The sequence below is a fragment of the Nanorana parkeri genome, unplaced genomic scaffold (genome assembly GCF_000935625.1).
Source record: "Nanorana parkeri isolate BGI_ZX_2015 unplaced genomic scaffold, ASM93562v1 scaffold719, whole genome shotgun sequence".
NCBI lineage: Eukaryota > Metazoa > Chordata > Amphibia > Anura > Dicroglossidae > Nanorana > Nanorana parkeri.
This window is the reverse complement of record NW_017306987.1, coordinates 368,645-395,667: the sequence shown is the minus strand read 5'-3', so window position 1 is coordinate 395,667 and position 27,023 is coordinate 368,645. Positions and strand designations below refer to the sequence as shown.

Below are 27,023 nucleotides of genomic sequence, written 5' to 3'. Positions count from 1 at the left end.
ACACCATGATAGTGTGTAAAACTGCAATGTATTTCTTGTCACTGTTTTCTGTCTCAATGTCCAACTGTCTATCCAGAGTCGCTGGTTTGTAATCACAATACAGCCCTAAATATAAAGCCATTTATCCAACTGTCCTTCCAGAATGGCTGGTATAGAACATAAATATAGAGCCATAATTTAACAGTTCAGACAGTTGTTTAAAGCCCAGATATAGGTTAAATATAGAAATATTTATCCAACTGTCCCTCCAGAACCACTGAATTGTGGCATAGATACAGCCAGACAATAGAGCAATCTTATCAAACTATCCATTCACACTCACTGGTTTATAGCACAGATACACCCTAACTATAGGGTAATTTATCCAACTGTCCCTCCGGAACCACTGAATTATGGCATAGACACAGCCAGACAATATAACAATTTTATCAAACTATCCATTCACACTCACTGGTTTATAGCACAGATCGGGCCTAAATATGGAGCCATTTATCTAACTGTCTATCCAAAACCACTGGTTTATATCTAGAATACATCTTAAATATAGAGTCATTTATCTAAGTGCCCATCCAAAACTGCAGGTGGATAGCTCAGATACAACAACATAATTATAGAGCTATTTATTCAACTTACCTATATTTATTTTAGGCTTGCTGGCTCTCGCTAGTTCAGATAAGACATAATGAGGGGAATTTATCAAAACTGGAGCAGACAAAATCTGGAGCAGCTGTGCACAGTGACCAATCAGCTTCTCTCTTTCATTTTCAAAGCTTAACTGAACAACTGAAGAGAGAAGCTGATTGGTTGCCCAGGGCAACTGCTCCATATTTTATCTGCTCCAGTTTTGATAAATTCCCCTTAATGACTTGCATGGAATCAGACATGGAACAGTTATATAATCATCCTACCTGTTCATATGCACCCAATTCTCCTAAAGGAAACATTTATACTGTTCTGATCTCAAATACAAGCATGCATTTCAGAGGCCGGCTTTCTTACAAAGTGATGTACAGTTTTGAAGAATACAATGTTGCAGATTATCTGGTATCATATTCAATGGGAAATAATTTAGTAGGAAATTCACAGGGCAAGTGAACAGTATACTTCCAAAGTACCATAGATTTCAGTACGGTAAACTGTACCTGTTTGTAGCTCACTGTAGAATTTTATGACCATATACAAATAAAGGAATAATGATCTTGATAAGTCTCATTGTTGCATGTTTTTTGGAATAGTATAGAATCCACTGTTACATTGTTGCAGGATTATAAATAATAGGCATAATCCCATTAAATTGTTGCATTTTATTTGACAATGAGTACAGTACATTGACGACAATTGCCATGAGTGCAGTATTATATCACATTTTCACTTTTCAGCAGTAACGTATCATGTCTTGTTGCTGTAGGTCCATCGGCGATCGTATTGGAGAAGCCAAAGCCAGCGGGAACCTGGGCAATACCCTTAAGGTCCTTGGACAGTATGATGAGGCCATCGCCTGTTGTCAGAGGCATCTAGATATCTCTCAGGAGCAGGGGGACAAGGTATAAAAACCTAGTGCAGGATGAAAGAACCCACCTGAAACCAATGTTCTACAATCTATTAAGCAGGAGCTAGTCTCACTTCTGCAGTCTTTTTAGGATTGTCCATTGCCCTGCTGCAATTTTCGTAATGTAAAACTGGAAGCATTACAGCTGTACTAAAGTTTTCAAATCCACTCCTATCATCATAATTGAAAGCAAATTTTAATTTAAGCTTGTGTGTGGGATTGTAGACTCTTCTACAATCTGTGCTCATAATCTATGCTCATATTTCAGTGAGTGTGGGTGAGGCTCTAGAAAGGCTTTTGCAGGCATGGATACTGGTGACTGTAGGGATTTAACCGACTGCGCAACCAGAAGCAGAAGTTTACTGCCCCATGGTACAGGTTACGTGCAAAATTACAAACACGGCTCAATTTTTCTCTCCTCCTGTGGCCTGCAGGTGGGAGAAGCACGAGCGCTGTATAATGCTGGCAATGTATTTCATGCAAAGGGGAAGCAGCTGTCGTGGAACATGCCACAGATTCCAGGAGACCTCTCTGAGGAAGTTAAGGAGACATTGCTGAATGCTACAGAGTATTATGAGTGAGTACTAAATATCTGACCAATGTTTGCCATTCACTGCCAGCCCTAAAAACTAATGCACTCTTTCTCTCACTATGGTAAGCAATCCACTGCTTAAAGGGTTAGGAGGGCCATGAGAGAAGCTTAGAAGACACTTGATGTGATCCATAAAATATTCCTAAGTCTGCTGCAGTTTTCAGAACCCTCTTAATTGTTAAAAGAAACCAGTGAGGATGACAACATGGAACATACCACAGCTGTGTCTGGTGCTGTTATCCTTATTCTGACTTCACTACCTAGTAAGTCACTGACATGGAACAAATATGCAGGACGGGAGTTCAGACTTTACTTGCTGCATATTTGTTCCAGGTCAATGACGAACTACGTAGTGAAGCACACATAAGGATTACAGATCCATACACCGTGTCTTAAAAATAAATTTTGGCAATGTTGCCATATTTCCCAGTTCCCGTATTTCAAATGTGTCCTTTAGGCTGGGTTCACACCTGAGCGTTCTAAATCGGCTTGTTTTTTAAGCCCGTTTTTAGCACGTTTTTTTGTTCCCTGAAACGCGCGTTCAACGCTCGTTTTTTAACCTCCCTGGCGGTATGATTTTTGGAAAAAAAAAATCCTTTTTTTCTCTCTTTTTTTTCTTTAAAAAAAAAAAACTTTATCTCCTTCCCGCCGGTTCCGCCCCCTGCAACGCGGACGCTAGCAAGGAACGGAACCGGAAGACGGCAGCGACCGGAGGACACAGCGGGGATCGCGGACAAGGTAAGACCTACGTTGTATTCCCGAGTGTGGCTCGGGGTTACCGCTTTGTTAACCCCGAGCCACACTCGGGAATACCAATGGATACGCGCTGAAATACGCCCCAAAGAAGCTCCTGTACTATTTCGAGCGTAAAGCGTTTTTCAGCGCGGCCAACTGCGCTGAAATACGCCCAGGTGGGAACCATGTCCATAGGGATTCATAGGATTTCACTGCTTGAGCGTTTTTCAGCTCTTCGATCAGCGCTGAAAAACACCCAGGTGTGAACCCAGCCTCAAAGTACAGCAGCGTAATTCTTTTCTATCTTCCAGAAGACATCTTATGCCCTGCTGGCTCTCAGTGAAGAATAGCAACAGGCTATGTAAATTCTTTCTCATTTACAGTGCACTAATACAGAGCACATTAATCAGATAAAGTATATGTTACAAGTTATTTTTAATTATATATATATTTATCTCTGACATGCTCTCATATGGTTTGCAGACAAAATGTTGTCATTTATACCCACTGCAGAAGAACTTACACTACACTGTTTACACCAGGGCCTCTCTTGTCTGGGTGTGAAATGATTGTTGTAGTTGATTGTAGTTGTGTTGTCTTCTGGTGACTCAGGAGCTGTCTATTGTCAGGTTGTGGTACGCAGTGCACTAGTGACCAGAAACTTAATAAAAATATTTTAAAAAATGTATCTGCCATAAACTGCTATCTGAATTACTGCCTGTAAACCATTTAATAGTGCCAGGTTTGCAGACATCTGCTGGTTAAGCAATTATGCTCATCCTTTTAAAGAGATTTCTGGGGTTCTTATTTGTTATTAGATGGTATTCCACAAATTTGGGTGTCTTCCTCATCTGTATGGAAATCATTATGCTAAAATAGACTACACATCCTTGTACAGGAAACATGCAGTTTTGGTATAGACTTCAGTGCAGTTGCTATTTTCATAATACCATTTGAATGCTTTTGTGAATTTTTTTTTGAAGTTGGTTATTTTAGGTGTCTCATATTCTTGCAAAGATATAATCATATTTTTTTTACATGGGTTCTCAGAGTTGTTGGTCTTTGTGTCACAGGAGGAACCTGGAACTGGTGAAACAGCTGGGTGACAGAGCAGCTCAGGGTCGGGCATATGGAAATCTCGGGAACACACACTACCTCTTAGGCAACTTTAATGAGGCCATCGCTTTTCACAAAGAGGTGGGTCAGTATGATGTACTGTTCATATAATGCACAGTGGATATAAGATGTATTTATATTTCTGATACTCATCATTTACCTGTCCTCTCTTTGGGATTAACTTCCTATGGATGGAGGTTGGGGATACATAAGCTGCTTTTTCATTCCCCATAAATGAATTATATCCTAATTTATGAAAGATGAAGTGTCATTACTGTGATGTCACTTCTTCCTCACCTAAAAGATTGACTTTTTAGAGGACTTCCACAAATCCTACAGCTTCTACCACTTTTATTTCTGCACCATGCACACTGCTGTATTGTGGGATATGATTGGCTATACAAATCTCCAAATTGTCCAATCACTACTTTCCCTCACAAGCTGGTCTGCTGGGGCTCCATAATGTATTGTTAAGGGGCACCTGATGCAACCAAATAAAGCTGGTTTGGGAGATTGTCACCCAGTGTCTATAAAAACCTTAAACATTAATGTAATTTGGTGTTCTAATCAAAAGCTGTGTTTTCCATTCAAACATATGCAGCTGCATTTGACCTGCTTTCCCTGCAATTCAGACAGACCTGTATAAGACATAGACTGCTTCCAAAAAGCGGAAGGCAAAGCAGGTCAAAAGCAGCCCCTGAACTGCCATGTGTACTACTTAATGTGCATTCCAAATGCACGTCAAATGCAGGAAAACATTGCAACATGAGCCTTGACATGGCCACACACTAGTAGCTTTCCGAAAGAAAGATCTTTCTTTCCCACCCGATAATGCCATCAGAGACTTGGCGGATTTCGAACAAAATTTTCTTTTATTTTAACATTTGATTTTGGAATGAATGGAGTTTCTCCAGCTTCACATTCACTGGTAGGATTTAGTTCGTTCGAGAAAAATTTTCCTTCAACTTTTTTTGTCACTATGGTGGAAATCGGTGATCGATTTGACCCCATCAACGAATAGAATCTTTTGTACGAAAGTTCTTTCGAAAATTGACTACTGTATGGCCCACCTTAAAGGAGAACTATGGGGTCAGTGTTTTTCCCCATAGTTCTCCTTAGGGCCCTCCTAAGCTCAGTATACCGCGAGCTATACTGAGGCGCCGCAGCCGGAACGGATCCCGACTTAGACGACGGGAATCGCCCAGCTGCGTGAGTGACAGCTGGCTCTGCCCAGTCAGCGCTGGAAGATCGGAGCGGGGAGAGGGGAATCCAGCCCCTCCCCCTGTCACGGCAGAGAGCCGTGACAGGATCGAGAGGTGAGCGAACCCGGTATGTGTTTGCTCACCTCCCGATCTACTGAGCCGACCTGTGACAGTCTCATTGTCACAAGTCGGCTAGAACTATGAGGTGAGTGAAAAGCACTCACCTCATAGTTCTCCTTTAAGTCTCCTAGACTGGTCACTGGGGGACTGAACTACTGACAGGTGGGGTCACCTCCCATCTGCCAGTAGTTCAGTCCGCCAATCTGTCATCCTCTCTCAAAGAAATCATACCTTGGGAACTACTAGAGCCAAGTATTTACAGACACACACACACACTTTGGTTACTATGTGAGATTCTTTCCCTTTATCTGCACACTTTTGCTAATGCTTTATGTGGGGAAAAAATATTTTTCTGTGGAATCTAAAGAATAATGCTACTTATGACAATAACACTTCCTGTTCTTTCTAGAGACTCGCCATCGCAAAAGAGTTTGGAGACAAAGCTGCAGAGCGTAGGGCATACAGCAACCTGGGCAATGCCCACATTTTTCTGGGGAGATTTGATGCCTCCACTGACTTTTACAAGTAAGTAAACTGAGCCCACTGCATCTCCTGCTTCTTCCCCCGAGGAACAGAATTGGGGAGAGGGGGGATTAAAGACCAGTACATTTATTGCATTTTATTTATTTACATAGTGCCAACACGTTTCCAAAAGCACTTCAAAGTGCATAGATCAAATAAACCAGTCCTTCTCCCCAAATAAACTTTACTGTGTTTTCCCTCTTAAACACACACTAGGGCCAGTTTGTTCAGATTGCATATAGCTAACCATGGATTTGGATTAAGCAGAGAGCTGCGCAAACATATATGTTTATATGTATAAACACCTATAGTGCCTATTTTCATAAAAAAAGATGGTGCTAGTGCACCATCTAGTGACCAGTAGTTTGCACTGTAGGAGTTGTATATCACATGTCATGAGAGAAAAAATACAGGAACTGTCATTACTGCCCTTCTCATGAAGATGCTGGTTGACTGGGTGTAATGCTAACACTCTAACAAGTATTCAGATCAGGAAAGATATATATAATTATCATTGTCATAGTTAGTATTTTCAGAAGTACAGCTCCACAGTGACAGCCTCCGTATTTCTCTTGTGACACCTTTTCTTCAAAGGGAATATATGATAAAGCAAAATGTCTGTCTCCTAATTCCTAAATATAGAGGCTTAATCTTTACTTAAAGCAAAATTGGTCATTAATTTTATTCAGAGAAATTTGCCACGCCTTACAGTATTAAATACAAAATATGCTCGGTATTAGGGGCTTTGAGAAGCGTCAGACATGGTTTGTGTTTGTAAAAAAAACTTAATTTATTCCATTAAAAAAACACATAATATTAAAAACAACATTCACAATATTATTATTATGGATTATACACCTTACAGTATGAAATTCACTGGAAAGACAGAAGGATAGCGATTTTTGCTCTTTTCTGCATATTTCTGTGGGAGATGAAGACAATCACATAAAGGAAACACAATGGGGGGAATTATCAAAACTGGAGCAGACAGAATCTGGAGCAACTGCCCATAGTAGCCAATGAGATTCTATCTTCAGTTGGTTCAGTTAAGCTTTGAAAATAAAAGATAGAAGCTGATTGGTTGCCATGGGCAACTGCTCCAGATTTAGTCTGCTCCAGTTTTGATACATTCCCCTCAAATAATTTAATAACAAATGATGGTTATGTAAGCAGCTTTGAAGATATTTGTACCCCTGGTGCTGAATCTGGTCATATAATTATAGAAAGAGTGTTGCTTGTAATTTTCTCCTGTTCTCGCAGAAGTTGGTAGAAGGAGGATAACCTTATGTTACTGGACTGCATCTGTCTCTTTCCTCAGGAAGACTTTGCAGCTCTCCAGACAGTTGAAGGACCAGGCGGTGGAGGCTCAGGCCTGTTATAGTCTGGGGAACACGTATACTTTGCTCCAGGACTATGAACGGGCCATAGAATACCACCTAAAACACCTCTCCATAGCACAGGAGCTGGGCGACCGGTAAGAGACCACACTTTACACATATCCTATCTTAGCTACTTATCTTTAAGCAGTGTTCGATTTTTAAACTATTGCAACTTTTGTTAAGATTCAATAGAAACTATACAATAGACATTATTTTTTATACACATCTCTATATTTCCACAGGGACACCTGCTGTTTCCCAAGTCCTCTGCCATTTCTAAAGGGTGCCTTACTGACTGGGAGGCTTGTAAAGCAGCAAAGACACAGCATTGCCATCTCAGGCAAAGCATTCTCACCTCTCACTACATGCTTCCAGCTTCTGTCTAACAGCTGTCAGTAGTGAATTAGAAGAATGCACAGGTGCAGCTAATATCATTTTATATGTGCTGATCCACAGTGTATAGCTGGCCATACACCTTACAATTATCTGCAGATTTTCTGTGGTCAGATGGAAAAGGTGCAACAGATTCCTCCATTTACACTTAACTGTGTGGATGGAGTAATCTGCACCTCGGCCAATCTGTTGCACTTTTTCCATCTGACCACAGAAAATCTGCAGATAATTGTAAGGTGTATGGGCACCTTTAAGGTGCCCATACACTTTACAACCCTCGCAAGACTTTTGTCTTGCGAGGGTTGTAAAGTACTTAAAAAAACATACGATCTGCCATCATGGACATGGACATGACGTACGAGAATCGTGCAGTGTATGGGCACCTTAAGATTTGAAAAGGTTTGCTACAGACCGAAACTTTTTTTTTGTTGGCTTTGGACAGAATGCAGAAAGGGTAAACCGTCTGTCACATTTTTATTTGCAGTTTGTGTCTCCATTTCCTTAATTATCTGTCAGGGCAACCGCTTTCTCCATCTCTTGTCCTGCTGTCATAGGGTGAGAAAGTGAGGTAAGATCACCAAGGTCAATAAAAGTTTCTTCTTATCTCGAGTCTTAAGGTGCCCATACACCTTACGATTATCGTACGATTTTCGTATGCGATCGACTTTTCGGCTGATAATCGTATGTGTGCATTGCAGTGTCCGAACAACAGTACTGTACAATCATACGACTTTTGACGGTCAAGCATGTTTGAAAACGTTGCTAGATCGTACGATTCTCGTAAGGTTGCTTGCGCTAACGAAAATACGGCAAATCAATTACCGCATTTCGTCCAGGTGCTTTTCGTTAATTACGGCTAAATTAATCTTGCGATCGACGGGGCTGCCGTACGAAAATTGTACGACTATTCGATCATCGGACGAAAAGTTTCGTCCGATAATCGTAAGGTGTGTGGGCACCTTTACACTCAATGAGGGGAATTTATCAAAACTGGAGCAGACAAAAACTGGAGCAGCTGGGCATGACAACCAATCAGCTTCTCTCTTCAGTTAGGATTTGAAAATAAGAGAGAAGCTGATTGGTTGTCATGCACAGCTGCTCCAGTTTTTGTCTGCTCCAGTCCTGATAAATTCCCCTCAATAGGTTTGGCTGACATTGAACAAGTTACAACTTTGGTGAGAGGGCTTTTAGAAATCAGAGAGGATGAAGGGATTAATGGAGATGTACTGTAGATACTGAAAAGTCAGTACTCTTCTTGAGGAATATGTCGCTAGTCTGCATGTGATGTTTTCTGACTATGGTATCACTGCATCATCCTCATAGAGGGTAATAGGATTGTTGGGGAGTAAGTCAGCTGTGTGTACAAATATGTCACTCTCGATGTCTAGACTTTTTCTCCAAATAACTCTTGATATTATGTTTCTTTTATTATGTCTATGCAATCATAGTTTATCGGCGCTGATGATACAGATACGAGAGCTCAACACAAGAGGGAGCTCTATGACCAGGCAGAATGCAGTGTTGGAGCACAGTTAGCCATTTCTAATAATACAGTGCAAATGAGGATTTGCCATTAACCCACAGCACACTTGCTTTTGTTCACTTGAATTTTGCCCAGTGCCATTTGCCCTAATTGTAAATAAGCCCAAATTAGCACAATGGATTTTGCTACCAGGTGGCTCCACAATTGTCCACATGTTTTTAGAAGAGCCACCCTTTCTCCATGAGACGTTAGATAGCGTCAGATAAACATTTTTTGTCTGGCTCCAGCAAAATAATTTAGCTTCAGGCTTCCTCCAAGGCTGACTAATGTGTACAGCTGCAATTCAAAAACATTTTTTTACATAGTAGCAGAGGTAATATGTTTGGGGATGGAAATAATAAATGCCATTTCAGTAGCAACTGGCACTTTTTTAGGAATTAGGCATAATGTCATATGGAAGCAACAATAAACTGAAAAAATAAAACTGTAAACAAAATCGATAAACTGAAATTTTAAAATAATATCTCAATGTTGTAATAAAAAAAGTCATTTTGGGTCTTTATAGAAATTCCAAATTGTGATAACGTCCAAATATATCTCCGGTTCTTTGGCTTCCGCAATCCATTCGACCCACCTCCCACCCCCAACACACACTCCTTGAGACCATTGGTGCTTTACTGATTAAGGGTCTGGGACTTGGTTTGTTATTCTCACAGACTCATGTTCCCCTTTTTACTGTTTTTTTTTTATTTATTAATTCTTTATTAATTTTCACAACCTTTTTACTGTTGATCCCGATTGCTAGAATCCCTGTAGATCCCGATTGCTAACATCCTCCCGGGATGGACCATGGACCACCGTAATTTTTTTCCTGGTGGACCGTTAATCATTTATCCCATGTTCACCACTTCCTCACCTCCCACCAGGGCCGTCACACCATTTTCCAAAAGTCCTGGGAGAACATCCTCTGTGGAATACTTCAAATATTTTCAAATCAAACACCAGATTTCCACACTTTTCCTCTCTCCTATGTCTTTAGTTGTAATAGGGACTTTAATTATTTGAATGCCTCACTTAGTACAGAGGACTGGGAGAAGATCTGGTCTAGACTACCCAAATGTTCTTCAACACAACCACTTTGGAGTCTGCCTACAAAGTAACCCTACGATGGTACTGTGTACGCTCGGGAATCGCAAAGACAATTCCATCCTATAGTGAGAGATGTGTCAGGGGTTGTGGCCAACGGGGGATGCTCTATGCACTTGGTATTATTCAAGATTGACCTCCCTTTTGCTTTAGAGTACTTTGCCTCCTTCAAGCTCTATTCCATGTTACTGTTAGGAGGGACCCAAGGTTAGCAGCTCTCCTGCATCACACTGTAGCAGAAACTGGCCACCTTCTTATTTTTAGCCGCCAAATATATTACAGCTAGAGCCTGAAAAAAGCCTAGCATTTACTTAGTGGTAGAAAGGAAAGCCTGTTTAATGCATGGGTATCTCAAATAAAATTAGAATTCTGAACCACAAAAATATGTGGGAGTTTAGTCAGAATTCTGATATATTATCTGATAGTTCTGATGAGGAGTTTGATAGCTGTACCAAAATCAGCAACTCCATGTAGCTCCAAAATATCTGTTTTATTCTTCAGCTTCAAGACACAAAATGAATGCCAGGTGTACAGGTCCATCATGGATATATGTTCAAACCCTATAATGAGAATTCTGCTATATTTTTTTGCTTTGAGACATTCCACTTCTGACTCCTTGTATCCGAGCACTGAGAAATCCCGGAGTTATTATCCCAGAGTTTAATTTATGTATATATTTTTGGGGGGATCCAGGGATCCAATTCACAGGTGATTAAGATTGGGGAAATCTGACTGTACCTGAAGTGTGTCTAAAGCAAAAAATAAAATAGGGATTGTGTAAGCCAAGCAATTTCTACATAGAATGAGCCATAGCTGATCTCTAATTTCCTAGAAGTGAACAGAAGAGGATCCATCAAAATATTTCATTACACCATATTTACTTCTTGCAGTTCCAGAATTCTCTGGGGTAATCCATTGCACTTTTTACACTGAGTGAACATATTACACATCCGATTGATGATGTATATGGTACTTTTATAATAAGCTTATTTTTCTGGGTGAATTTCAGACTTTTACTTAGCAAATTGTAACGAATACTGATCTAAAATAAGATGTTGAACACAAATGCCCGATTTCTCATACATCACACACTACAGTGGTGACTGTACAAACGAAGGCCACAAGTCAAAGCTGCCCAGGCTCATCTCCAAACACTGCACAGAAAGGGCTCCCAGCTTTGCCTCCAGGGACCCTAAACATTAGAGCTAGCTGTACATGTGGCAATGTGATCCCCAATGTCACAGGGATCTTTGACCTCCCTGCAGTACCGCAAGCTTTGCCATCACTACTAATTTTGAGATTTAGACATAAATATGTTTTCATGTCTTGGGAGCAGCACAAAACTATGAAATGTTGTCTGCTAGCACAAAAATATCAGAGAGGACTAATGGTATACAGATGTAAAAAAATGTAAAAAGGTTTCTAATGTCCTCCAAATTATGTGTAAAAGTACTCATTACTGTACAAATAATGAGATTAGTCTGTGAATGTCCATTTAGGCACTGTGTTAAAACAATGTGGTTATCCAACATGCAGGAAAAGCATGCTAGCTATTCTCTCCTCTTTTATTTTTAGGGTTGGTGAAGGACGGGCATCTTGGAGTCTAGGGAATGCCTACGTGGCATTGGGTAACCATGAAGAAGCCCTGCGATATGCCAGGAAACACATGGAGATTTCCTGTGAGGTGAGAGGAGAAAGCGGGTTCCCAGAGCTTGACACACTGGCACTAATCATACTTGTTACAATCTGATAAAACAATCTTCTACCAACAACTACCTGAGTGCTTACAAATGGAGTAGACTGCTTAGGTAGGCTCTAACAGTACATGGTTTTGGTAAATTTGAAGGAGAGTATACATTACAATCAGACTGTAATGTATGTGGCCAGGTTTATGGTCCCAGAACAATGACACATTGACATTTAAGAGTCCCAGAAGAGTGACACACAGACACTGGGAGTTCCCAGAACAATGACATGTTAACACTTGGGCTCTCAGGACATTGACACCCTGAGACTTGGGGATCCCAGCACAATAATTTATTGGCAATTGTGGAACCGAGAAAATTGACATTCTGACACTTTCCCAAATAAATTCACATTGACACTTGGGGTTCCCAGAACAATGACAATCTGACACTTGGGGGTCCAAAGAACAAAGCACTGACACTTGGGGGGTTCCAGAACAATGACACTTGGGGGGTCCCTGGATGATGATGCGCTGACACTTGGAGGTCCCAGAACAATCGCACGCTGCCACTTGGGCTCCCAGAACAATGATTCTCTGGCGCTTGTTCCAGAACAATGACACACTGACGCTTGGACTCCCAAAACATTTGCACAGACACATAGGGGTACCCCAACAGTCACATGGACACCTGCGGGACCCAGAACAATGACGCAGTGAGACTGGGGTGATTCAGAACAATGATGCACTTGGGGGATCTAGAATAATGACACAGTTACATTTAGGGCCTACCCTGATGAGTTTGACAAGTTACTCTTCTGAGTGGTGATAGCCCAACACTAATGAATTACTAGTGTTATTAATTACGAAGTCATTAAGCATTCCCTGAGTATACCAGCTGCTCCATCTTCAGGAACTCTGTTACATAATGTCCTTTTAGGGACTTTTGGCAGAATCATAACTTCCTCTTGTTTGTTTTCTCTAATCATTGCAAAGTCTGGAGCTAAGGAGGGACATGATGTCTGACTAACAACCCAGTTAATTAACACTGTGATGCAAACAGTTACACAGGCAACAGTGGATGCTCTGTGGACATAAATTTGGGATCAGTATACCTTTAAATCCATCAGTCAGTTCTTTACAGGCAGTCTTCTACAAAGGCCAGTTATGGTACCTGTTCAGGAGAGATCAATTTAAAAAGCGGCCACATTGGACATATACTGTAATTTTCCCTTCCAGTGCTCAGAATAACTAATTCATTTCTCTGGCCCTAAGTGTTTATGTGTTCAGTGTCCAAAATATCTCCCCAATGCCAATCTAATTACATGCTTAAAGAGGAACTTTACCCATATCTTTAAAATAACAGCAAAGGCACCTTTAGAAATGTTTAGTAATGGCAATCTACAAACAGATTACTTCTAGATAATTGCCGGCTTCGTATTCTTTGCACGCCGTATTTCTCTTTTCTTCCTCAGTCTTCTGACAGTGGCCATTTTTACTAAGGTCAGATTAATATAGCTCCCTTCCTGGAACTCTGGCACATGTGACTATGCACATCATCTCAGGGGAGGAAAATGCCTTTCCCTGAGATCTCGTGAGATTTCCTAGCAATGCTCTACTAATATAACCTTCACAGGATGCAACGCTTGAGCACATTACATCATTTGTGCCAAAGTAGGCCAGAAAGTGAATAAACTCTATTTGTAAGTAAATTAATGACATGTTTAACTAATGAATGTAATATGATTTTAAATCAGCATGCAGAGCTGTGATTTTAAGTGAAGGGGTAAAGGTCCACTTTTATTTGTGCATGCTTTTCCAGTTCATTATCTTTAAGCACGCTCTTATTGGAGGTTTCAGGAAGAGCCTTAAGTAATAGTTTTTCAAACTAACTTTTGTACAAAAAATCTAATTGATGCTTTAAATAATGCCATCAGAGACTTGCAGAATATAATTGAAGATGTTGTCTGTTTAACATTCGATTGTGGAATGAATGGAGTTTCCCGAACGAAAACCACATTGCCTGTTAAATTCCTAAACTTTTCAATGCAAGGACCTAAATAATAAAATTGTTCATGTACTGAGATCGAAGAAGAGAATTATTGCCAAAATGTCAGCAAAGCCAAACAAAGACAAATGACAGTGGCCGTATAACACATTGCAGGCACTCTTCTCCATTCCTGTGAGCTTTAGTAAAGCTGAGAGAAATACTGTAAATTCTTTGTTATTTTTTCTTTTGAAATTTTAACTAGGGTTAAAAATAGGATCTCTTCACCTCACAACCTTTGTAATTGCCCCCACCTTCCACCTCCCTGGCTCTCTAATAGGGATGCTGTTCCATCTTCACCGATACTGAGTATTTGGGTGAGTACTCCTACTCGCCCAAATGCTCCGATACTTACCCCCGATACCGGAACTTCCAGTCAGAGGGAGATTTCCTCTGACCTGCAGTACCGTGAGGGAACATGGAGGCGGCTTCCTGGCCAATCAGGAAGCCGGGCAGCGGGTAATAACCTAAATCATAGCACAAAAAAATAACATTTAGTGATACAATGTCTACTTTTTAACATGCATGGCTACCTGTAACTAAACCAACAGCTGACATTTAATTTCGAGGAACACCTGTGCCGTTAAATGGCTTTATTCCTTATGCAGAATATTTTTAAATGTTTTTGTGAGGCCACAAAGCACAGAAAGGGCCCCAATATCTCAACAAGGCAAAAAGTAATACGCTGCGCTTTAAAATGGTATTAATTAAGTCAATTATTGAACAGTACTTTGGGACAGTATGTTATTCTGTTCCTGCACAAGTAAGAACATCTTTTTAGAGCAGGGCACGAGGGAAGAAATCTAAGGTGACTTTACAAATGAGGATAGTGTTTGTGTCACATTTTGAAAGACTGAAGTTTTAATTGAGCACTGATGTCTGTTACAGATTGGGGACCGAAATGGGGAATTAACAGCCCGCATGAATATAACACAGCTAATGTCTGCTCTTGGGATAGGGTCCAGCGAAGATGATGGTGATGGGGCGCAGTATGATGGGTACAAAGCCCAAGGTAGGTGGATTTTTGTAAACATTTTTTAATACATTTTGTTTTTACTATGTCTTTCAAAAAATATTTACCCTTTCTTTGTACAATATAAGAAAGTACAAAGTAATGAGTTCAGTGTAATATGTTTTTTTCTTTGGTTAAGATGACCATGTGTGGGAAGTTTTTTTGCATTTTCAGTTGACAATGATCTGGCCACAGCAGGTTGTATATAAGTCCTGAACACTGGTATTTAATGCAATACAGCGCACATGTACATGTTGCAGTATGCCTGCATGTGTGGTATGCCCCTGAGGATGGATAGTAATGTACAAAGATGCACCTAAGATGTTGTGATATGTATGTTTTAATGCATGCAGACAGAAATTGTGAACATGGTCTCATTCCTGAATTTCAGTTTGTGTAATGGTGGCCTTACATTGTACGATTTTTGCTCAAAATTCTTCATTTCTGGCACGAACCCTTGTTCAATTATACCTAGACTTCCCCATCAAGCATAGTCAAACATTGATTTCGGAAATCGTTCTTTAGCCATACCAACCAACCAATTTTTGACGTACGACGACAGAATTAATTTCTTTTTGCTTATGTGTTGTGTTCTTGCAGATATTTTTGACAAACTAAAACTCCACTAATTCATAGATTTTCACTCGATGGAACGAAAAACTTCAATCACAATATCAAAAACGAAAATCGTAGCGTAGTGTACCATCAACTGTTTGATCTCCGTTCGAAGAAACATTTGTGGGCACCTTAAGTCTTTGCAAAAGTCTATTAAATATATAGCAAACTTTGCAGTCCACGTTTTTGTGTTCTACTTACAGTGAGTGTGGGTTGTAGAAGTTGGAGTCCATATCTTGGGCTCCGTTTACACCTAGGCATTAGCGTTTTTGTGCATATTCATGTGCGTTTTGTTTTAGCGGTCTGTTTAGCGTGTTTTATTGAGTAGATTGAAATGCACTGTGGTGAATAAATTACCATGTGTAGAAACGCACACAGAAAAGTGCAAACCGCTTGGGTTGCGCATTTCAAGGAGTTTCCATTGAAGTCTATGCAGCCTAATGCGCTGTAATCTGCCAAAAAAAAGCCCATGTACTTTTTCCAGTTGTGGTGACAACTCTCAGGTGTGAACAGGGGCCATAGCAATGAATGGGATTTCTTGTGTTGAGTGGTTTGCCGCACTTAGCTGTGAGAGTCAAAATGTCCAGGTGTGAACAAAGGACTTATACTTGTGAGCTGTTTTCACTATACAAAATAAACACTTTCATTATTTTGTGGGAGTGGGCAGACACGATGGGGGGAATTTATCAATACTGGAACAGGCAAAATGTGGAGCAGATTTGCACTGCAGCCAATCAGCTTCTCTCTCTCATTTCCTGAATCTTATGTGAGCAAAATGAAGAGAGAAGCTGATTGGCTGCAGTGCAAATCTGCTCCACATTTTGTCTGCTCCAGTTTTGATAAATCCCCCCCACAGACTACTGCAAGGAAATCTTGCCCTGGAGTCTCTGAGAATAATATTGAACTACCGTATATACTCGAGTATAAGCCGTCCCGAATATAAGCCGAGGTACCTAATTTTACCTCGGGGTCATCTGGCAGTCTCCGGCCACCTAAATTAGGACCCGGAGACTGCCAGATGACCCCGCTCGGAGCGCCGCCCACCGGAGCAGCAGTGACGCGACGCTTAGCGAGGTAAGTAAGAAGAAATGACGCTGACTCGAGTATAAGCCGAGGGGGGGCACTTTTCAGCAAAAAAATGGGCTGAAAATCTCGGCTTATACTCGAGTATATACGGTATCAATATTGGGTGTCGTTGCCCTTTAAGTCAGATTTGTCCTCGTTCATGTATAGTTTATTCAGATGTTTTTTTTCCCTGTGTGCCTGCTCTTCCTCCTCTGCAGAAAAACCTGCTGTGTGTTGACACAAAGTATTGATTTTTAAGGTGTAGCTTAGTAAACATTTGTAGAAGTACCTTCCAACTTTCTACAATGCGGATTTAGGTTACTGAGTTAGACATAAAACTAAGTTGACTTGGGGAAACGAATGGAACGTTTCTGGTGCTCATTAAGACATGCCCAAAAAAAGACCACATGATCACGGCATATGATACATACAAATAAGAGACATATGAGATGTATTAGCACAATAAACTTCACATGAATCTAATTTGATTGGCACGTCACAATGCATCAAGTCAGCTTTGCCTGCTTTGTTCTCATTCCTCTAAGGCCTCATTCACACGAGAAACGGCCAGTGCGTACAGCTCCTTGCTGCATGCACGGCCGTATCGGGCAGCTCCCAGGATGGACAGGTGCTGCGTGTGATTAGTACGCAGCCCCTGTCCTTCTCTATGGGACTACACAGTCATACGCTGCCCTATGCTCACCCTCCTGCACGTCCGTACAGGTGCGGCGGTCCCGGATTGGACGGAGACAGGATCCATCCTGTCAGCGTACGAGTATGGACACCCGCACGGACGTACAGGGCTGGTGAGCCTAGGGCGGCGTACGGCCGCGTAGTCCCATAGAGAAGGACAGGGGCTGCGTACTAATCACACGCAGCACCTGTCCTTCCCGGGAGCTGCCCGATACTTCCGCACGGAGCTGTACGTGCCGGCCTTTTCTCGTGTGAATGAGGCCTAACAGTCAGGCATGTGCAGAAAAGTTTTTAAACATTACTATATTTGTGTGTTTGCTCCTCTTTAGCACATCATGGATTAAAGTGACATTAAACCCTCAGATTTTTTAACATAAAACAATACTGTAATGTGTGCCTTACTGTAATTCATGGTTGTTTCCCTTCTCTTTGCTGCTCTTCCTTTTAAATCTGTATCTGTTCTCATGCTGGTCAGAACTGTTTTGCAGCAGACTGCCTTGTCTCAGGAATGGATATATGGTGTCTGTGTATAGGTTTGTAACCTGAGCCAGCACTACAGGAAGAGGCCCTGAGCTGCAAAGGGAAGTTCTCCCCAAGCATGAGAAGACATGAGGATTTAAAAGGAAGAGCAGCAAAGAGAAGGGAAACTACCATGGATTACAGTAAGGCACACATTACAGTATTGGTTTATGTTAAATAATCTGAGGGTTAAATGTCACTTTAAGGCTCAGCTCCCATAATGCAGTGTAATGACTCACCGCCCAGCTTCCTGATTGGTCGGGAAGCTGGCCAATCAGGAAGCCACGTGGGGAGTCATTACCCGCACCCCAGCTTCCTGATTGACCAGAAAGCCGGCTCCATGCACCTGGTGACGAGGGAGCATGGAGCCGGTTTCCAGTCCAATCAGGAAGCCAGGCGGCGTGTAATGAATTGGCGTCGGGCTTCCTGATTTGTTGGAAAGCTGGCCAATCAGGAAGCCGGACGGGGAGTCATTACATGCCGCCTGGCTTCCTTAATGGGACTCACGGTATTGGAATACAAAATTGGCACATACCAGAAAAAAAACATTGGTACTCGTACTTGATACCGAAAAACTAGTATCGGTGCATCCCTAATAATAATAATTAGGCTAAACAATTCCACAAATATTAAACATACTAAACTCCAAATTGCAGATAAACGGCTACAATAACAGTTAGTAGATCTAGATGTAGTGTTTTACCTACTAAGGCTCCATTCACACATAACGTTTTGAATTCAGCACTTTTTTTGCAGGGAAAAACGTGCAGTCGTACACTCGCACAAAAACGTTTGTTTTTCAGCACATTTGCGGCTACAACCAAAGCCTTTTGGGGACAGAATGCCCAAAAGACAGTCACCGCTCCCTGCAGGGAGATGATCGGAAAGTGAGTGAGCGACGATATGTGTTCGCTCACTTCCGGATCAATAGAGCCGACCTGTTACAGCTTCTTTGTTACAGGTCGGCTCTAACTATGAGGATGAGTGGAAATCACTCAACTCATAGTTCTTCTTTAAGCCTTACAATTACTTCAGTTCCCCTTTAATTGCATAATATACCTATCTCACCATAACTACACAGATGCATGTATTATACTCAGAAGAAGCATAAGAACATAATACTAAATAATGCAAACTATTTTACTCTAATGCAAATATCAGGATGCCACTTTCAAGATGAAAATAGTATATGAAAATAGTGTATATGGACTGTCCCATGAATTAATAATGTCAACTAGATGCAATAAATCATCCACCTTTTTATTCATTCTGCTCTTGTATTATCTAGTGCAAATAAGTCCTTTTATTTGATTTGACTCAATCTATATTATTTTTGATACGTTTTTCTCAATTTCATGGGCATTACAGGAGCCTTTGCTATTACATAAACCGTGTATTTATAGAGGAGTGCTCATCCTAAGGTCATCCCCTGCTCCAATTTAAGTGCTTCCTATTTTAGAATGATAAGGAGGGGCCAATGAAAAGTCAGGGTCCAGTGCCTCATGTGACCAAGCTAAGTGACACAGCATTTCCTTCTTTAGGTTTTGATAGAAGCCACTGTCTTCCTATACATTTTTGTGTAGCTAATGCCTGCTTTTCTTAGTATCCTCTTTGCCATACTTTTCTAAGGCTGTAATTATTCAAATGATTACAGTTTTAGTCTTCATTCGCACTTGGGTTTTAGTCCTCCTATATGCAGAGGCAAATCTGTCAGGCTAAATGTTGTGTTTATGCTTCTAGATGCTTTAAATGACGCATGTTTAAATGCATCTGGTACCAAATCCTAGCATCAAAATGTGTTTTCATGTGTTTACAAGTTCAAATTGGTTCCCAGATGCATCTGACTTCTATTTTTTTTAAACGCAGACAAACTGATAGCAGATAAACACATATAGATGCAAGTAGTGAATGTACCCACTGGAATTCATCAAATACATATATATGCACTGACAAAAGGTTTTTAAATGCATATAAAAGCATCTAATCGCACATAATGTAAATGAAGCCTTAAAAAAGAACTATGGGGTAAACTTGTTATCCCATAGTTCTCTTAAGGGTCACGGGAGGACATATACCAACATCCTCCCGTGACCCAAAGCTTAGTATATAGCGAGCTACAGCTCGCTATATACTGAGAGCGCTGCAGCCGGGTCGAATCCCGAGAATACTGTCGAGATCCACCCAGCTAGCTGATTGACAGCGGGCTGCCTATCTTCAGGCAGAGCCAGCTGTGCCCGCCCCCTCCCCTGTCCGTTCCTCCAGTCAGAGCTGGAGAATTGGAGCGGGGAGGGGGGGGGATCCCTGCAGGGAGTGGTGATTGACAGTCACTGCTCTCTGCAGGAAGATGATCGGAAAGTGAGAGAGCGACGGTATGATCTGATCAAGAGAGCCGTTTGGGATTCCTGCCGCAAGAATAAGATCATGCCACAGGAATGAACTTTTTTAACAGGTGTGAATGAAGCCTAACTCTTCCTCCTCACATGTATTAAACTAAGCCAGGCACTCCATAGTCAGCCTAATTTTCACGTGTAGCTGCTGTGGACCAGTGACGTGCGGTACCTCTTGCTCCAGGTGAGGCATTCCCCAGCCTCGCCCCCAGCACGTCCCGCCCCCATCAGATGAAGCCCCAACCCGTCCCAAAGCTAGTGTAAAGGAGGAAGGGAGGAGCCTCCCTGTTCCTCACTTGCTTCTCACTGCTGAGGCGCTCCGTCCTTGACAGGTTACACAGCGGGGAGGATTTCCCTGCTGTGTAACCTGTTAGATGACGATCTGAATGGAGAAAAAGTTGTCCGCTTCAGACATGAAGCCGACAGCTTTTTCCTCCATAATTCTAGGTGAGGCTCTGCCTCCCCTGACCGCACGTCCCTGCTGTGGACCACCCATGGGGGCACAGGCAGCAACCAACCTTTCCTCTCTCTTTCCTAAAGTACAAAAAGTGTCGGCTGGAGTTCTGCTTTAAAAATCACTACTGTTTTCAGTCTGTATATTTATAGATCAAAGATATTTTTTTTAAAGAGAAAGCAAATTGTTTATTTTCTGTGACTATATATTTTGAATAGTGGGGCTTGGAGTTTAGTGATTGTAGTGTCAGTCATTTATAGTCACCTGTCCTAATATCCGGTCATGTGTTTGTCCTGCTGCCTTGTTTTATTTTAACATAATAAACTCATTGATCAGCTTACAACATAGACAAGGTTACTATGGCCTGCGTTGCTCCAAACACAAGTGCAGCGTATCCTGAGACGGGACTGTTTATCCAGCTCTGGAAAGCATTCTTCTGTGCTGTATAAATGTTCCTGGTGCCAATACATCCGGAGTTTGCTAGAGCCATCACTGAACAGACATGGCCGGACACAGAGGTAACTTTTTCACTGAATTGCAGGATGTCAGTACATGGTTCAATATCTGCAATTCATTTTAGTTTCACTTGTGACAGTTGAGCAGTGTCCCGAGGGATAACAAGGGCCTCAGAACATCAAATTCACGTGTTACTGCATGTGAAGGCAAATCTCTCTGCGAGTCATCACTGTTCAATAGCTTTTTATTGAATAAAAGAAAACAGAATTTGCTTGTTGATTAAAGGCTAAGTTTACTTTTCTGATGTGTTTCATGTTACGCCCATATTTGCAACCCCACCTTTGACAGGACCTGTGAATGGAGAAACTGCAAGCCCCATCAACCACCGCAACAGAGGGACTTGTATTTCTTAATGAAATACAAGTGTGACATGACTGCACTTGTAGTCCATTCATTCTTCCTCCGGTCCATGTTACAGAATATCCAAGGTATGGACTGGGTGGAAGGAAGAATCTGCAGGAGCCTGAGCATTGCACCTGTAATCCACTGATTGTGGTTGCAAGGCTTTACTTGCTGCAATGCAGAAAAATAATACATGCACATTTTTTCTGTCTTCATTTATTTATTTATTTCTAATAGGTGGACTTTGCCCTTAAAGGAGAACTATGGGGTCAGTGTTTTTCCCCATAGTTCTCAGGGTCACGGGAGGACATAAATTAACGTCCTCCCGTGACCCAAAGCTCAGTATACCGCTAGCTACAGTTAGCGTTATACTGAGACCGCCGCAGCCGAGACGGATCCCGACATTACTGTGGAGATCCACCCAGCTTCGTGATTGATAGCTGGCCCTGCCTATCTAGAGCCAGAGCCAGCTGTACCCGCCCCCTCCCCCTTTCGTTCCTCCAGTCAGCGCTGGAGGATCGGAGAGGGGAGGGGGTGAATCGCCCAAAAGACAGTCACGGCTCTCTGCAGGGACAGGATCGAGAAGTGAGCGAGTGACAGTATGTGTTCGCCCACTTCCCGATCTATTGAGCCAACGTGTGACAGTTTCATTGTCACACGTCGGCTCGAACTATGAGGTTGAGTGCAAATAACTCACCTCATAGTTCTCCTTTAAAATAAACCATCCCTTACACAAGCTTAAGGCTGTTCTAGGTGGCCTCTTGCTGAAAAAGCTAGCTGCCTGGCTGTAATTGATACTCTGCTACTCTGCATTCTTGTTTCAGGTTAGTGACTAAAAGCAAATTCAGGAGTCCTTATCTGCACATTTGTTCTGAGTTAGAGAGTATTGAAGCCAGAAGGCCAGCATGACAGCCAGGTAATTCAAATTTGCAATAGGAGTCTCTGTGCCTCCATCAGGATAGTCGGGGAGAGGTTTTTTTCTCTCTCGAAGTGCTGAAATGTGATCTATTGATAAAAACACTGTACTGTGTCTAGATATTTGACTCTTAGTTTGTGCCCAATGCACGTTTAAAGCTAAATATACACTGAGAGAATTTCGGTCAGTTCTTGATTAACCGGCCAAAAATCGTTCAGTGGGTGGGGTGGCCCTGTCTTCCACCGGACATCCTTTGATAGAAAAAGCCAAGGAGATGATCGGAAAATTGTCAGACGAACAGCGCCTGTATCCAGTCATCCAGTCAGATGCAGGCACTGTTCAGGTATTTTGACAGTTGACAGGGCCGACTGTCAAAATACAATAGTCGCAGCAGGAGATTCCATTATCCATGCTGTTTATGGAGATATTTTTTTCCATTCGGCACATGGTACACAGAGAGTGCGCTTTCACTTTCAGCCCCTCCTCCATACCAGTTAACCTTGGTCGCCAGCAATCCGTTAATTATTTTGCATCGCCGCTTTAAGATGAGCCATGGTGGTGAGCTATGTGATTTCCATCATCAGTCGGACTTCATCTGGAGATCCCCATAATGCAGAGGAATTCCTTTATTAAGCGATTGGCACTCTGCCGCATTATACTTTGTTCAAGTGATTAAGCTACTTGCACATAGACGGCTTGGTGATTAAGCGTCGGTCAGCAGGAAGCTGACTTACAGCGCTTTCTGATCAAAGAGTCTTTGCTGACCAGCAGGGGGTTGGACTTTAGAGAAAAGCGCCAATTATTTGTAATTGATCATTACCGAGATGTCCCGCTGAGTGGAGCATTATCTGCGGCGAGCGCAGCTGTGTTTTCTGCCTTATCATTCCGCATTAACTGTAAAATCTTCACAACTGGAGTATTCCTTTAACAAAGCATAAAAATTCTGCAGGTAATGGAACAATTGCTGTCTGTGACCACGTTAGCTAGATGCTGCCTATTGTCACCGGTGCAAAAGGGAAAATTTTAAATGTTACAATCCAATTACATGACTGTCAGAGGTAGAATTTACTCTAATTTTGGGGAGATTCTTTCTTAATTCCTGTTGTGTTTCTGAGACAGAAACGCCAGAGAGCAATCAAATTTGGAGAGATTTTCTAACACTTTCTCACCATCCTACACTGAAAATATTTAAACTGACTTTATCACAGTTGCAGTATATGCTGAAAAACGGCACTGTACTGACTGATAAAAACGCATACCATGTTTAGTGCATTTAGTTACACTACAGTGTATTGTCGGTGAACAGACACAAAGCTCAGTGGTGGAATTCAGAACGTGTGCTGCTAATAAATCATTTTTTTGTTCATCCATTGAGCAGTGGAGGACCAAGGGTAAACAAACGGCATGTGCACAATTCAGCAGAAAAGGGTATAAACGAGTTTTCTGAGGTGTGCTCGCACATTCAGTTTTTGCCTCGCAGATTTTCAGTAAGCAAAGTGGTAAAATGTTTGTCCTCTGTGACTTAGCATATCCAGCGTCCCTGAGCTCTTTGAGGCGGGCATGGGTTAACATGTGAATGTGCTGGGGAGGCCTATAGCACTCAGGACTTTAGGGCACCCTAACGCTTCCTGCCTGAGAGGCTTCTTTAGACTCATGCCGGATTTGGACAGGCCCCACTCCAAGCATAAATTATAGCAGCTCTTCTCTCTGCCCAGAGTGTTGCTAAGAGGCTTGAAATGCATTGAAAGTCAGCCGAAACCAGAATAAAGGTAACGAAAACTCAAACTGTTACTTTTCTCATGATAAAACAGAGAGAATAAAGTAAAAAATCAGGCCCGTAGGTTTCACCAATTATCGTGCACACCGTACTCCGTATGTTGCGCTCTCCCTAATATAAATGGAGTAGGGAAAGATTAGAAGCTGTGAGGGTTATTCACAAAAGGGTGAAGGGTTTGAAGAAGGCAGGAGAAGTGAACAATACAGGCCAAAGTAGCGGATTTGGAAAAATTCTCCAATTCAGCTCGCTTTCCAAGTCAGCTTTATTGACCTAGATTGTTCACGTTTCCTGCCTTCTCCAAACTCTTCACCCTTTTGTGAATAACCCTGTGTGTTTGCTAGTGCAGAGTCGCCTATTTGTCCTAGTAGTCCTTGTCATAGGGACAAAAAATTAATGAGAAATCCAAAATATGATAGTTGTTACCAGAACAGGAGGATCCCTGCTTGTAAAGAAATAACCAGTTAATAATAACAATAATTAAAGCTGAACAAAAAAATCCAGGAGACAGTGTTTTCACGGTTAGTAGAAGCAGATGGCTCCTTAACATCTGAGTTGATTGGCCATGGAATTCTACAGGGTGAGTGAGAACACTCAAAACGCCAAGATCGGCAAAATAGAGCAAGGACCTATCACAGCAAGATCATGCTACTGGTGTCCCGAAGTGATATAACAAGCTTAGCAGGTGAAACGTCCCACCAGACTACACCAATACCTGGGATATCACTTTTTGACTAACCCTTTGAGAAGCCCCTTTTGACCAGGTGTTTTCTGAAAAGTAACTTCAACCAAAATACGTTTTGGTTTTTTTTGAACGAGGACAACATATGAAATATATAGTTTTATGTGATTTATGAGCTGTTGATGTCCCCCAGGGAGACGCAGGAGTTCTTTCCGTCACTCTCTGACCTCTCGCCGTGAGGGACTGTCATGATGGAACCAAATATTGACACAGACAGGCCCTGCAACATGCAGACAAAAATATATAATTAAACCAGCACCATTGCCTGTGGTAGAGGACCGTTATCAAGCCAAGCCTTGAGGGTGACACTGCTACAGGGGAACGTACTTATGACAGATGACAAAGTGATAGGGACATGGAAGTGACTGAATGGCATACTGAATTAAAAGTTATCGCAGGACTGGACAGCAGTAACGACAATGTGTCCTTGTCACCAGTTTATTACTGCAACGTAATGATACTGGCTGTCGACGCAAAACCGCGCCCTCTTATTGTTTACTGGGAATCAGTGACAAGATGTCAGTTTTTAACTGGGTGTCTGTAAGTGTACGTGGCAAAATCATCCTGGCAGGTTAAGGAATTATGTCCAATTTTATCATTATCGTCTTGCTGTAAAGCCGTACTATTATGGTTTTGTTTTGCTCACCCATGCAGGGTGACATTTCAGCCAGCGTGCGAATTAAGATGAGAAGTTAATATTAACTGCAATTAGTTGGTCTTTCATTTTTTTGCATATGTAACTCTTTGAAAGGTGTAACTCACTTGCAACTACTCAAAAAAATAATAATAATAAGTTTTAAGTGAACTAACCCTTTAAAAGAGAGACATTGTCTGTTACTTGTACCACGGCCTATCGTATTTAATAGACATGTGAACAAATTTGTTTCTTTTCGGATGTTTAGTGCTTTCGGGTTTTGGGTCTGAACATTGTTTCGTTATTCAGATTTGATCTTTCAAAATGTTGTTTTAATTTAGGACGGGGTTTTCTGATTGGCCAGATTCTAAGTCTTGTGTCCAATTTAGTCTCATTTTGAATGAAATTCAGATTTGAATATTGGGATTGGTTTGCATTCGGTCTCATTGGAACTCGGATGCATTCGAATGTCCGGATTCATGAAATGTTGTCCGAATTTGCATTCAGAACGAAAGGAAACTTACATGTCTAGTATTTACTCATTCATGCATTTTGAGGGGTTGTTAGCCCATCACACTGGATGATTAATATGACCAACACTGACATCGAGTTTGAAAATTGACATGCATGGGGTTTGCATTGTTTATGATAGTGTATGTTGCTCTCTCTGGATCTGCTAAATATGGGTTTATCTGATCTTTTCCAGTGTTTTATATCTTTTAATGAGCTGGAAGGCAGAATCAGTGAGCCAGTAATTTTCCATTGCCGCTGTGCTACAATACAGCAACTCTGCCCCTTCCACTGCCTCTGCCACTGCTCTGTTCATCACCCTGACACGTGTGCCTCTTATCACAGAAATCCAGACCACGCCTTAAGGCTAGTTCACACAAAGCGCAGAGCAGTTACTGAACGGATCAAAACTGCGTCCAATGTATTCCAATGGTATTTTGGGCTCTAGTTCATACCGCAGTGTTCAGTTCCAGAGCATGTAAAAAAACTGCAGCAAGCGCTATTTTTCCTGCTCTGGAACGCATGCAAACGCATCAAAAACACATGCAAACACTGAAAGTCCATTTTAGGCTAAAGAAAAAAATTATTTTTTTTTTTTTTACAAAAACGACCCAGAACGCGTCAAAAATGGCCCAGAACATACTGCACTGCGTTTGCAGAAACTCATGCAGATCTGGCCCTCACATAGAGGGGTGTTATATATTGGACAGGGACTGTAACACTTGTGTTGCCCTCACACACTGGACACCAGGACTGTCATATAATGATGATATCACTGTCCTGGTGTCCTGTGTGTGTGGATATACAACGTGGGGCTTACCAGTAGCTTCTGAGACCAGAGACAGAGGTGCAGAGAAATGTGCTGGCGAGAAACCT

The 27,023-nt window shown here is 41.7% G+C and overlaps 1 protein-coding gene across 1 annotated transcript in view; it reads left to right on the top strand.

Annotated features, from left to right (window-relative positions):
- GPSM1 (G-protein signaling modulator 1) overlaps nucleotides 1-27,023 on the top strand; it is a 187,228-nt gene that overhangs the window by 49,407 nt on the left and 110,798 nt on the right. The window contains 7 exon segments of the mRNA XM_018564072.1: nucleotides 1,409-1,544; nucleotides 1,984-2,126; nucleotides 3,950-4,073; nucleotides 5,724-5,839; nucleotides 7,155-7,310; nucleotides 11,813-11,921; nucleotides 14,857-14,957. Coding sequence (XP_018419574.1) covers nucleotides 1,409-1,544; nucleotides 1,984-2,126; nucleotides 3,950-4,073; nucleotides 5,724-5,839; nucleotides 7,155-7,310; nucleotides 11,813-11,921; nucleotides 14,857-14,957 — 885 coding nt within the window.